The following is a 13114-nucleotide window of genomic DNA, read 5'->3' on the forward strand; positions in this document are numbered from 1 at the left end:
GGCGCCAACCTACTCCCGGGGGCCATGATTTTTACAAAATTGAATCTGCACTATGTCATAAAGTTTTCATGTCAATGTAAACTTTTCTGGCCAGTGATAATTCAGACGATTTTTAATGATTTTCCTTATATATCTGTATGTAAAATTTTGATCCCCTACTGTGGCCCCATCTTACCCCCTGGGACCATGATTTTTACAAACTTCAATCTGCATTATGTCGGGAAACTTTTGTGCAAATGTAAACTTCTTTAGCTCAATGGTTCTTAAGGAGAATATTTTTAAAGTTTTTTTTTCTATTTATTAGTTATGTAAAACTTTGATCCCCTATTGTGGCCCCATCCTAACCCCAGGGGTCATGAGTTTAACAAACTTGAATCTGCACTATGTCAGGAAGTTTTCATGTAAATCTCAGCTCTTCTAGCTCAGTAGTAGTTGAGAAGATTTCCCTATATATTTGTATGTAAAACTTTGATCCCCTATTGTCGCCTCATCTTACTCCTGGGGGGTCATGATTTTTACAAACTTCAATCTGCACTATGTCAGGAAGCTTTCATGTAAATTTCCACTTTCCTGGAACAGTAGTTTTTGAGAAGAAGATTTTTAAAGATTTTCCCTATATATTTGTGTGTAAAACTTTGATCCCCTATTGTCACCTCATCTTACCTCCGGGGGCCATGATTTTCACTAATCTGAATCTGCACTATGTCAGGAAGCTTTCATGTAAATTTCCACTTTCCTAACCTAGTAGTTTTTAAGAAGATTTTTAAAGATTTTCCCTATATATTTCTATGTAAAACTTTGATCCCCTATTGTGGCCCCATCCCACCCCCTGGGGTCATGATTTTAACAAACTTGAATCTGCACTATGTCAGAAAGCTTTCATGTAAATTTCAGCTCTTCTGGCCCAGTGGTTCTTGAGAGGAAAATTTTTAAATGACCCCACCCTATTTTTGCATTTTTGTGATTATCTCCCCTTTGAAGGGGACATGGTCCTTTATTTAAACAAACTTGAAAGCCTTTCACCCAAGGATGCTTTTAGCCAGGTTTGGTTATAATTGGCCCAGTGGTTCTGGAGAAGAAGTCGAAAATGTACAACGTTTACAGACGGACGGACAGACGACGGACAACAGGCGATCAGAAAAGCTCACTTGAGCTAAAAATGGAAAAATAAAATTTGAAAATGTTTCCGCTCAAATCATGCCAATACCCCATTAAGTAAACACTGAACCTACATGCACCTACATGTATCAAGATTATTACTGGATATCAAAAACTGACACACTTACAGCCACAACATCAATCAATGATCGCAGGGCAGCAGTATCATTGATTAGTTCCTCTTTGACCTCTGCATCCAAGGTCAAATACGCCAGTCCCTCTGTGCCCCACCGTCGAAGGTCTACACTTTTGTTTGGATCATTCAGAAACCTGTAATTGTCTTACTGTTAGAGAAATCTGCATATATATGTGTATCATGATGCATTTCATCAAATCTAGTGTACATGCAGTGAATTGGAATTGTTCATTTTCTTATCTTACAGATTTTCACAGAGCAATTTTACACCTACTTCCTGCAGGCTTTAGCAAGAGCCAGAGTAGAACCATCCTGCATAGGTCTGTGACTGGCATCTGAACCGCCAAAGGATCCCAGCTTACACAAACCCTGAAACAGTTCAAATAATCCAGCTTACACAAACCCTAAAACAGTTCAAATATTCCAGCTAACACAATCCCTAAAACAGTTCAAATATTCCAGCTTACACAATCCCTATAACAGTTTAAATATCCCAGCTTACACAAACCCTATAACAGTTCAAATAATCCAGCTTACACAAACCCTAAAACAGTTCAAATAATCCAGCTTACACAATCCCTAAAACAGTTCAAATATTCCAGCTTACACAATCCCTATAACAGTTCAAATATCCCAGCTTACACAATCCCTATAACAGTTCAAATAATCCAGCTTACACAATCCTTATAACAATTAAGATATTCCAGTTTACACAAACCCTAAAACAGTTCAAATAATCCAGCTTACACAATCCCTAAAACAGTTCAAATATTCCAGCTTACACAATCCCTATAACAGTTCAAATATTCCAGCTTACACAATCCCTATAACAGTTCAAATAATCCAGCTTACACAATCCCTATAACAGTTCAAATATTCCAGCTTACACAATCCCTAAAACAGTTCAAATATTCCAGCTTACACAATCCCTATAACAGTTCAAATATTCCTGTTTACACAAACATTAAAACAGTTTTAAGATCTTCCAGCTTACACAATCCCTATAACAGTTCAAATATTCCAGCTTACACAAACCCTAAAACACTTCAAATATTCCAGCTTACACAAACACAAAAACAGTTCAAACATCCCAGCTTACACAAACATTAAAACAGTTCAAATACCCAGCTTACAAAATCCCTGAAATATTTGAAATATCTCAGCTAATACACAACCCTGATGAATTTAAAATACCTTAATATACAAAACCCTGATAATATCATACAGTAATATACAGCCACATTTTGTATAGTGAAGCACACACACCAGGGAGGCTTCCTTGTGGTTTTTTATAAACATAAAATGATAACTCTCTACACCCACTATTTTTTTTCCATACATTTCTAACCACGAGGAAATATTTCGTTATAAGAATTGATTCATCATACACACACAGGGCTGTCAATCTCTTTGAATTGGGTCCAATAAACGGACCCTTCCCAAATGGGAAAAAACACCAAAATTCCCAATTTACTTATCTAGAAATTCCCAATATCACAAACGGTTACATTGTGTGTATTTAAAAAAAGTTAAATCGTGTTAATTTCGTTTTTACTTATAACTTCTCGCACATTTTCGACAAGGCCCGAAAAGTTGCTCTCGAGAGCTCTAGTCTCTATAGATTTGCAGCCAGGTGATCAATTGAAAAATAAAACCTCATTGAACTTACTCTGTTGTTTTTGTCTTTACCTTAGAACAATTAATTCATGTTTTAATAGTTTTTTAAAACCAATGTATGAAAGTAAAATTTCCCAATTTGACCCAAAACGTTGATATTTTTCCCAATCTAAAGGGACCCAGACCCTGTACCAAAAAGGACAGTGACAGCCCTGATACAAGTGTACTTGATGTAACTTGGCTTTACTGTTTTGATTTTACAGAACAAAGTGTGGTAGATGTATACAAACCACCAGCGCTCGGACTTTGTTACCGAACATACAAACCACCAGTGCTCGGACTTTGTTACAGAACATACAAACCACCAGCACTCGGACTTTGTTACAGAACATACAAACCACCAGCACTCGGACTTTGTTACAGAACATATATACACACCACCAGCGCTCGGACTTTGTTACAGAACATATATACACACCACCAGCGCTCGGACTTTGACAGCGTCCGTGGATTCCTGGTAGAGTTTCTTTAACACAGGCACAGCATCATTCAGTAATCCGGCACACTTGTCCTTCTTGGACGCTGAGTGGACAATGGCCTCCACCGCTACTTGCTGAAATATTACAATAACCCCATCTATGTTTGGAACACAGGTTCTAAATTTACAATACAGAACACTCCACCCAAGTGTAAAAGGGGTACCTGGCTATAGACAGTGAAAGATATTGTTAGAATGTTAGTGCTCTAGCGCTTGTAATGGCAGCTTGCACTGTATGCTTCCTAGGAGGCTGAGAAAGTTCTAGATTGATATAAGGTCTGCCGGAGTAATAATGTACATTGATAATTGTAAAGCGCTTTGAGCAGCATACGCTGGATAAGGCACTATATAAAACCAATCATTATTATTATTATTATTATTACGTATTCAGAAATTTACAATACATATTTCGAAATTTACAATACGTATTCAGAAAAAGTCAATGATCATAAAAATGAAGACATGAATTCATTGACAAAATCTTAACACATTGCATCACGTTTCTAGCACAGTGTATACCCTACAACATAAGTTGCTTTTTTAATTAAAGCATTTTCATAGAAAATATCTTGACTGGATGCTACAGCACACTTTCATATAAATCCTTTAAATACAAATTAGTCATTATATGCAAAGCCTACTCCTCCAAGTAAGACCCTTGTTAACATGATTAATGTCCGTACATTCCTTACACACCTCTGAGTACAAGTAAGACCCTTGATAACAAGATTAATGTCCTTACATTCCTTATACACCTCTGAGTATATGTAGTATTAAAATAATCTGTCAAAAAATAAAATGAAATCAAATAGGATAGAAATAAATTAACAAGAGGCCCATGGGTCACATCACTGACCTGAGTTACCTTGGCCCATATCTGAAGACTTTCCATATATATTTGCATGTAAAACCTTAGTACGTATTGTGGCCCCAACCTACCCCTGGAGGCCATGATTTTTAAAAACTTGAATTTGCACTATGTCAGGAAGCTTTCATGTAAATTTCAGCTCTTTTGGCTCATTGGTTCTTGAGAAGATGATTTTTAAAGATTTTCTCTATTTATTCTCATGAAAAACTCTGATCCCCTATTGTGGCCCCAACCTACCCCCGGGAGCCATGATTTGAACAAACTTGAATCTGCACTATGTCTGGAAGCTTTCATGTAAATCTCAGCTCTTCTGGCTCATTGGTTCTTGAGAAGATGATTTTTAAATATTTTCTCTATTTATTCTCAAGTAAAAATTTGATCCCCTATTGTGGCCCTAACTTACCCCCGGGGGCCATGATTTGAACAAACTTGAATCTGCACTATGTCTGGAAGCTTTCATGTAAATCTCAGATCTTCTGGCTCATGAGAAGAAGATTTTTAAAGATTTTCTCTATCTATTCTCAGGTAAAACTTTGATACCTTATTGTGGCCCCAACCTACCCCCGGGGCCATGATTTGAACAAACTAGAATTTGCACTATGTCAGGAAGCTTTCATTAAATCTCAGATCTTCTGGCTCATTGGCTCTTGAGAAGAAGATATTTAAAGATTTTCCCTATATATTTCTATGTAAAACTTTGATCCCCTATTGTGGCCCCAACCTACCCCCGGGGGCCATGATTTGAAAAGCTTTGAATCTGCACTATGTCAGAAAGCTTTCATGTAAATTTCAGCTCTTCTGGCCCAGTGGTTCTTGAGAAGAAAATTTTTAAATGACCCCACCCTATTTTTGCATTTTTGTGATTATCTCCCCTTTGAAGGGGGCATGGCCCTTTATTTGAACAAACTTGAAAGCCCTTCACCCAAGGATGCTTTTGGCTAAGTTTGGTTATAATTGGTCTAGTGGTTCTTGAGAAGAAGATGAAAATGTGAAAAGTTTTCGATGCCGACGCCGATGACGCCAACAGACAATGGACAAATTTTGATCAGAAAAGCCCACTTGAGCCTTCGGCTCAGGTGAGATAAAAATAGAATAAAAATGCCTATACATGACAACATAGAATAAAAATACTGCGTGGAGGTTCAAGCTGGCTGAAACAGTTTGTAATATATCTTTTAACAATTTGAAGTTAACTGGAAAATGAAGTTTTACATCTGTAAGTTTACCAATTAAAATGTTAGCAAAGCACGATATGCAATTTCTGAGTTGCCCAAAATACATGTATACTGTGTGTGTTCGTATTCACACCATGGGTACAAATGCTTATACATGTAGCTGCATTCATATATTGCCTAAAGGATGATTACCAAACATCATGCATCCAACCAAACTGCAGGGACACACAAATTTAATAAGGTTACGAGTATTTGATAATAAGATACATATAGCTCAAACAAAAATCGATAATTGCCATCTTTCTGTGATTAAAAGTATCACTCATGTAGAAGAGGAATTAAATATTAATTTCATATTTAATCTAATGGCCTAATTCAAAGAAATTATTCTTGATATGGTCACTCAGTTTAACATATACCAACAGCTGATATAAACAAAATTTATGCTTTCATTACTTTTATCCTTATTCACACAGCCAGCCTTTACTCACCATAGCAAAGCACGGGCTATTGTTTCATTCATAGAATGAAACAATAAACCCGTGGTTTGCGACGATGGCCTTTACTATAAGTATATTTCTTGTACCCACCAAAGAATTCAATAGTATACTGAACATACCTCCATTACAAAAGAGCTGATATCTAGGAAATTGTGTACTGTGTATTTACATCAAAATGGCAGAAAGTGTACCACAGTACAAACTGGAGACACCTCAGAAAGACTTCCAGTTGTGTGACAAACTTACTGATATTCTCTGTGAGGACTACCATGAATTTTTTCACAATAGTCAAGGTGACTCGCCAAAGGAGAAGACATCTGTTTTAGTTTACATGGTCAGCAAATATTGCATGGACAATAATTATTGTAGTAACCACCTGTAGGATCATCTTAGCTGAAGATCACTTTAAAAAATGTCACAAAGGTGGGTGATCAAATAAAATGATAATTTTTTTACAAACTTCGAGTCATATGATGCTACAGGGAAATATACCGTTGCATACAGACTAATTGACAGACAGTCAATGGATTTGGATACAGACTGATTGACAACAGTCAATGGATTTGGATGCAGACTGATTGACAACAGTCAATGGATTTGGATACAGATTAATTGACAGACAGTCAATGGATTTGGATACAGACTGATTGACAACAGTCAATGGATTTGGATGCAGACTGATTGACAACAGTCAATGGATTTGGATACAGACTGATTGACAGACAGTCGATGGATTTGGCCTCACCTGATGCATTGACTTGTCACTGTTTGCCAGAGCCAGCATGATCTGTGTGACTCCATCAAAACCGAGAATAATGTTTCCAACTTCGTATGGACCCTGTGAAAACACAACCACTGCTGATAAATAAAATCCAAAAACTGACAAGACATGAATATTATAAACACAAGGAATTCCAGTGTTCTAAAGAAAGCCTTCCTCCTAGAAAATCATCTCCTAAAAGGTTTATCATACAGAAAAACTGCCTTGGATTTATCTCTATGAAAAAAATATTCTCCCTGGATGATTTACTGTGGTAAAAAAGAATTGGTTTATAGGGATAATTCTCTATATAATTAACATTTCCCCCAAATATTGACAAGGTAGCAACACTTGCAAAATAAAACAATAAAACAGGAGGGCTTCCTTTATGAAAGTGGAATTCTTTTTTTTTTCAAAAATGATTCATGAATACACATGTAAACTGTATCTCAGGAAATTTTCACCTCCATTTCATTTTTACCCATATCCTAAATGAATGAATTCTTAAAACTGAGCAATTCTAAATTTACTTAAAAACCTAATTAAAAGTAATAATAAAAAGTTTTAGGTCAATCTGAAATGGGATGAAACTCTTTTTCAATGAGTTTGGGTGAAAATAACACAGGACAAAAATTTTTAGTAATAAAACTATAAATCTGACCTGAAGCAGTGAAGAAATGCACTTTATGGCTTCTACTTTGGACTCAAACAGAGAATCGCCAAACAACTCTCTGCAAAAAAATTAAATATTTACAATTGATAATCTTACTGACTGCTAACCAAAATCATGGCATCAAAACAGCAGTCTTTGCTACTGATTACATCTTCATCAATAATTGCGATTCTGAGGCTTTATTTACTTGAAGAAGGTACTGCACTGGTCCCTGAACATATCTCGCTCCTTGTCGCTGAGTAGGTCGTCGTAGATCTTGGCCAGAGCCACCGACGCATGATACTTTGAGCTTTCTGTGATCTCAATGGTGCATGTCTCGTGCTGAGGAATGGCTGAGGCAATGGTCAACAGACCCTCAACACCTTGCAACAAAATCAAGTATTTTTCTGTATTACTCTATATCCATGAATAATCTAGGGACCCATCCATAAAAAGAAAATTTTCAAATGTGTGTGTGTGTGTGTGTGTGTAGGGGGGGGGGGGGGGGGGGGTATCCAAAAGGGGTGGGGTTGAGGACCTCAAAATAACACAAAATGACTTTTTTAAGTTAAAATTTTCAACCAATATTGTAGTTGTAACCCATCTAGCTCCTCTAGATCACTGTACTCTGTCAGAGATCAACAGACAAACCACAAAGCAGATCAGTGGGAAAATGTTTCAACATGTAACGAGCTATAACTGTGTTGGGATGCCAACACAAATGTCTCCGAACACCTCCCCATGTCAGAAATGGTTTTTGATGTCAGAAATGGACTCAGAATCCTCCATCAACCCTAGAAAGTAAATTAGGTAGAAATCTGACTGACTTGATTTTTGGCCGCCATTTTCTTCAATGGCGGCCATTTTGAAACATTTGAAAATTGATTGGCAGGAAACACTGATGCTAGAAATGAACTGTGGACCCTCAATTGACCCCAGAACCCAAATGTTGTAGAGATTTTAACACTTTCAAATATTTTGGTATATGGCGGCCATTTTGAAAATGGCGGCTCAAAAAAAAATTTTGATGGTGGAAATGGACTCGGGGTCACTAAATTACCCTAGAAATAGAATTTGGTTGAAATCCGACAACCTTGACTTTTTGACCGCCATTTTGAAATGGCGACCATTTTGAAAATTTGGAAAGTTGTTTGCACCCCTCCTCATGACCCCCTATCAGCTCACACAGTTTGAAGTGGCTCTGTCGAAGCACTTTCATACAATCGAGCGGAAAAATTTCTCAGGAAAGAAGAGGAAGAAGAAGAAGAAGAAAAGAAGAAGAAACAGAGCAAAAAACAATATGTCTCCAACACTTTGTGTTCGGAGACATAATAACAATTGCTTCATTCAGATCATATATTCCCAACTACTATATTCAATTATATGCTGGACAAATACTTAAAGATATCAGTAAATAATAAATATTATATACAACTCCTTAAAATGTTCCCTAATTACCACTACATGTATTTGGAAACAGAAGGACTACTAAATTAATATAGCCTTTCCAGAATTTATTTAGAGTATGTTTTGGATATAAATATATTTTTGAAAGATTTTTCATTTTAAAAATTCTGTCAAAGGAAAATATCTCCTTCCTAAACATGCAGTTTTCATGAATGACCTCCCTTTTACTTTGTTTACTTCTTGTTGCCTGCTGATAAGCTTATTTTAGATGTATATAATCAATCATATGTGATATATCTGAAACACTGAGTACATGTATAACAATAGCTACTGTTTATTGGGTGGTACATGTACAAAGTACTGAAAAAGGGAGAATAACAGCTGAAAATCCAGAAGGAGCCGGTAGACCTAAGAAACTAACATCTACAGATTGAAGGAGACTCCACAAGAATAAAAGACAGAGAGAGCAGGGAAACAACAATGAAATTGAATTAAAAGGGAAGGTATGAATATTTCTAATGAAGCACACCTGAATCTGAATTACACAGCTTAAACTAGGTTAAGAAAAAGAAGGGCATTTTCTATTACCAATACTTAAACCAGAACAGAGAGTGTTGTGTTTCATGGTGTTTAAACAATAGAAGCTTTTTAATACTGGAGTAACATTTTTTTCACTGATGAGGGTTCAATCTGGCTTCAGCCTAATTATGTATAGGTCTAGACCAGGGATGACGTTAAGACCATTATAACAGCACCCCGAGTACAGCACCATACACAGAGTTAAATATAAAAGACAACAGTTACCCCCTTGCTTGTATTTTATGAAAATATTGGAAGTCAACACTATACTGTGATTCTAGATGGACATTTCTTGCCTCACTATGTAAATGATTGGATACTTCAGCAGGAAAACGACCCAGAACATAGAGCCCACCATTCCCTACAGCGACCTGAGGCGGAAATTTTTAATGTTCTTAGTTGGCCTAGCTACAGTCCGGACTTAAACCTAATTGATAACAGCTGAAGCATTATGAATGACAATTTACATAGATATTGATAAAATGAAGAGAAATTTGACATCTTCAACTGAGGTCTTGTATTTCTGAAAACGATGGACTTACAAAATACTAAAACTTGTATTTCTATCAAAATAATGTAACATTGATGAAAGATTAATCAAAATGTTCATAAATTTACCCATGTAAATGATATTTTTTTTTTTACAAATTGCAATTCTCAAAAATTTCTAGAAACACTAATGCAGTGAAACTTGTCTATCCAGCATGCATTGAGTATAAACCAATTCTATGTCAGATTACACAGCATGCATTGAGTATAAACCAATTCTATGTCTGATTACACTGGTTTTCAGATTGCACATTATAAAGTATTTGGAAAAAAATAGAATAAGAAATGAATACAGGGTCAGATTTTACATTGAAACAGATAATACAGGATCAGATTTTACAGTGAAACAGATAATACTGTGTAAGATTTCACAGTAAAACAGATAATACAGGGTCAGATTTTATAGTAAAACAAATACAGGGTCAGATTTTACAGTGAAACAGATAATCGGGTCAGATTTTACAGTGAAACAAATATTGGGTCAGATTTTACAGTGAAACAGATAATAAGGGTCAGAATTTACAGTTAAACAGATAATACAAGGTCAGTTTTTACAGTGCAACAGATAATACAGGGTCAGAATTTACAAGGGAAACCGATAATCAGGGTCAGATTTTAGAGTGAAACAGATAATCAGGGTCAGATTTTAGAGTGAAACAGATAATCTGGGTCAGATTTTACAGTGAAACAGATAATACAGGGTCAGATTTTACAGTGAAGCAGATAATACAGTGGCAGATTTTACAGTGAAACAGATAATCAGGGTAAGATTTTAGAGTGAAACAGATAATCAAGGTCAGATTTTACACTGAAACAGATACTGTAAACGTACTTTTTTCCACGGGTTCATAAGTCCGCGGAATCACAATTTCTGTTTATTCCGCAGGTTGAAAATTGAGTGGATTTCTTAGATTGCCACTGAATGTCTTTCATTTACTTTAAGTATGCTGGGATAAATTTCTGCGGAAAATTTGTGACTGCGTACATAGCGTAAATTAATACCGCGTGGAAAAAAGTTTTTCTACAGTAATCAGGGTAGATTTTACAGTGAAACAGATATTAATCAAGGTAAGATTTTACAGTGAAACAAATACAGGGTCAGATTTTACAATGAAACAGATAATACAAGGTCAGAATTTACAGTGAAACAGACAATTAAGGTAAGAATTTACAGTGAAACAGATAATACAGGGTCAGATGTTACAGTGAAACAAATACAGGGTCAGATTTTACAGGGAAACAGATAATACAGGGTCAGATTTTACAGGGAAACAGATAATACAGGATCAGATTTTACAGTGAAACAGGAAATACAGATGTTAAATTAAGCAGGTTTATCTGTATCGTGAATGCCTCACCATCTGTGTCTAGAAACTTTCTGGTCCACTGAACACCATCGCTGCGTAACATATTTTTAATGATGAGCTCCATGGCAGAGTCTCGTCCATAGCCCGACACTTTGTTACTCTGTAGCATCTTCACAAGGATCTTAAACACGCCATCAATGAATTCTGTCGCCTGCTCATCTGAAGGAAAAGATACATAATTATATAATAGTATTTCTAAACAGCTCATCAACATCAGACTCGCTGAATCAAAATTACAAAACAGCATTTATACACAGCTCCCCAAAATCTGACTTACTGAATCCCAATAACAGAACAACACCTCTACAAAATCTGACTTACTGAATCCCAATAACAGAACGACACTTCTACAAAGCTCCCCAAAACAAAAACTTGTTGACTATAGAGCAATTATTTTCAGTTTTCCAAATACAAAAGCATAGTATAGGTGTATATATACGCTTTACAAAATTATTTTTTGCCAACTAGACTTTAACAGTTTTACAAAGTATAGACACATCCAAAAGTTTTCTAACACCTTTGAATATCTGTTCCAACAATTCAATTCTGAAATTCATGCCACACCATATAAAGGATAATTTTTAAATGATTGCTTTTGAATCTTTTCCCATGTACATGTACATGTAGGTATAAAAGGGACGTTTTCAATTTTCACGTTTAATTTTTCAGAAAAATTACAATCAGTGCTCACTTTCTCGCATGACAATTTCTGTTACGCATTAATATTAAAGCGCACTTGCTGTTTGTTAGTGCATAAACATGCAATATTGCATGGATTATCCAGAAAACTCTTATGGAAAACACCTTCTTACAAGATAATTTTTTTTTGCATATTTCAACAAATGTCAATCAAAATAATAATACAAATGTTTCTATATTCATATGAAGCAGAATTTATTCAAAAACTTCTACGTGAGAAGGAAAAATCTCTTGCTATGCCCTTCAATTAGATATTTAGATATATCGACAACGTTTTGTCTATTAACAATAATAACTTTCATTCATATGTCGATTTGATATATCCCTGTGAGCTCGAAATAAAAGACACCACAGAGTCATCCACTACTGCTTCATACTTAGATATTTTATTGAAAGTAGACATTAGCGGCAAACTGACAACTCAACTGTATGATAAACGGGATGATTTCAACTTCTCCATCGTCAACTTCCCATATTTATGTAGCAATGTTCCATTGTCACCTGCATATGGTGTTTATATATCTCAGCTGATTCGATACACAAGAGCTTGTTCAGCGTATAGTCAGTTTTCAAATCGAGACAAGCTACTGACAAACAAGTTGATGGTACAGGGGTTTCAACAGTCTCGATTGAAGTCAGCATTTCGCAAATTCTATGGTCGTTATAACGATCTAGTTCATCAATACAACCTCGCATTGGGTCAAATGCTGTCTGACGTGTTTCATACCGATTGTTAGGCCATTCTTGGCACACTGATTCTGACTACCGTACGGATAACTCTGTTTACCTGGTCAAGATATAGGGCTTGCGGCGGGTGTGACCGGTCGACAGGGGATGCTTACTCCTCCTAGGCACCTGATCCCACCCCTGGTGTGTCCAGAGGTCCATGTTTGCCTAATACTTTGTATTGCTTATAGGAGTTATGAGATTGATCACTGTTTGTTATCTTCGCCTTTCATGTACGTGTATTTTACAAAAACTTTAAAAAGACTGTTCCTTTAGTGAAATCCCCCTTGTCAACAATATATCTTTTTCAAAAACAAAAATCAGTTGCATATCAAACCACGTATAATGGCGTGCTACTAATCATGCTAATCCATGCAGGTTTT

The 13114-nt window shown here is 36.0% G+C and overlaps 1 protein-coding gene across 1 annotated transcript in view; it reads right to left on the reverse strand.

The window, feature by feature from the left end:
• LOC125646126 (protein unc-45 homolog B-like) overlaps nt 1-13114 on the reverse strand; it is a 28771-nt gene that overhangs the window by 8533 nt on the left and 7124 nt on the right. The window contains exons 7-13 of the mRNA XM_048872286.2: nt 11298-11465; nt 7613-7787; nt 7414-7483; nt 6738-6830; nt 3390-3524; nt 1569-1663; nt 1287-1428 (exon numbers count right to left, since the gene is read on the reverse strand). Coding sequence (XP_048728243.1) covers nt 1287-1428; nt 1569-1663; nt 3390-3524; nt 6738-6830; nt 7414-7483; nt 7613-7787; nt 11298-11465 — 878 coding nt within the window. The remainder of the gene's footprint in view (nt 1-1286; nt 1429-1568; nt 1664-3389; nt 3525-6737; nt 6831-7413; nt 7484-7612; nt 7788-11297; nt 11466-13114) is intronic.

This window comes from Ostrea edulis, chromosome 6 (assembly GCF_947568905.1).
Source record: "Ostrea edulis chromosome 6, xbOstEdul1.1, whole genome shotgun sequence".
Taxonomy (NCBI): Eukaryota; Metazoa; Mollusca; class Bivalvia; order Ostreida; family Ostreidae; genus Ostrea; species Ostrea edulis.